The 1,309-nt window shown below is 40.1% G+C and overlaps 1 protein-coding gene across 1 annotated transcript; it reads left to right on the top strand.

Moving 5' to 3' along the window:
• Nucleotides 1–577: 577 nt before the first annotated feature.
• Nucleotides 578–1,305, top strand: LOC107576721 (separin-like; the record flags this gene model as incomplete). The annotated part of the gene is made up of 4 exons (XM_016262862.1): nucleotides 578–694; nucleotides 788–871; nucleotides 969–1,133; nucleotides 1,221–1,305. Coding segments are annotated over exons 1-4 (450 nt in total), but the record flags the coding sequence as incomplete, so codon positions are not given.
• Between the last annotated feature and the right edge of the window lie 4 nt (nucleotides 1,306–1,309).

The following is a 1,309-nucleotide window of genomic DNA, read 5'->3' on the forward strand; positions in this document are numbered from 1 at the left end:
GCTATGGCATAAGTTAATTTAAAATCTATTTCTATATACTGTAGTGCTATAGCAGCGAGTCAAAGGTTTCATTGTTCTGACTTTTTTATGCTTGGGGTTTTTGGTTCAGTGCCTGAAATAAGGTCTGTGGTTAACACAAGCTCAATATTTTTTACATTTTATTTTACAACATAAAATAAATCAGCAATACCCCACTCAGGATTTTTTAAAAGCTTTTACATGTGTTGGAAACTCGCACTCTTGCAGACTATTCTAACTTTCCAACTTGTAGATCTTAAGACTGAAAGATGCTTTGTGTTGGTGATGAACTCGTGCGACTGTAGATTATTTGTAGCCTAACTTTAGCTTTTTACTTCTGGTAGTTGTATTTAGGCTTAAATTCATAAAAGTTGTTAGTATGATAAAGAAAACCTGTAGGAATCATAAACTTTTGTTGGTCACAGAGCAGTAACCCAAAAGCCAAAATGAACTACAAATGCATTATATTCTGTTAGAATTTACTCACCCTTATTTTATTTAGAACTTTTATTATATTCAGGGTGAACCATTTCTTGAATGTGAATTGTTTCTTTCCTCAGATGGATTCAAGTTGTGTTTTGTCGTGTGGCGTGAACCCTAAGAAAGTTTACTATGTGCTAAACCCAGATAGAAATCTGCCCGACACTGAGAATCGCTTTAAAGAATGGTTTACTAGGTAAGTTCACAAAATGTGCTCTAACACACTGAAGACCACAGTTATGTAACTGGTCCTGGTTCCAATTTGTCGTCTCTGTCTGTGATTGGCCAGTGAGCGAGCGTGGCAGGGGGTTTGTGGAACTGCTCCAGACCCAGACAAACTACAAGAGGCTGTGACCACCAAAGACCTCTACATGTGAGTGAAACTGCAAAGAGTTTCCATTATTTAATAAAGCAGAGATGAAATATAAAGTGATTTGAGTCTGACAATATGTCTTTGTACCTCTATGTAGTTACATAGGACATGGCGCAGGAGCCCGCTTTCTGGATGCTCAGAGGGTTTTGAAAGGGCCTGTGCGGGCAGTAGCTCTTCTGTTTGGCTGCAGTAGTGCTGCTCTCAGTGTACTTGGCCACCAGGAGGGTACAGGAATCATCCTCAGCTACTTGACCGCAGGATGGTAAAGTACCCATCCATGTACTGTACAGAAACATTGTGTGTAGAATGCACTGCTTTATCATTGAACTTATTTCTGTCTCTTCCCCAGCCCGTTAGTGCTTGGTAACCTGTGGGACGTAACGGATCGTGATTTAGATCGTTTCACATCGGCTCTGCTCCAATCCTGGCTCTCTGCTG

The sequence above is a fragment of the Sinocyclocheilus grahami genome, unplaced genomic scaffold, assembly GCF_001515645.1.
Source record: "Sinocyclocheilus grahami isolate Dianchi unplaced genomic scaffold, SAMN03320097.WGS_v1.1 scaffold4225.1, whole genome shotgun sequence".
Taxonomy (NCBI): Eukaryota; Metazoa; Chordata; class Actinopteri; order Cypriniformes; family Cyprinidae; genus Sinocyclocheilus; species Sinocyclocheilus grahami.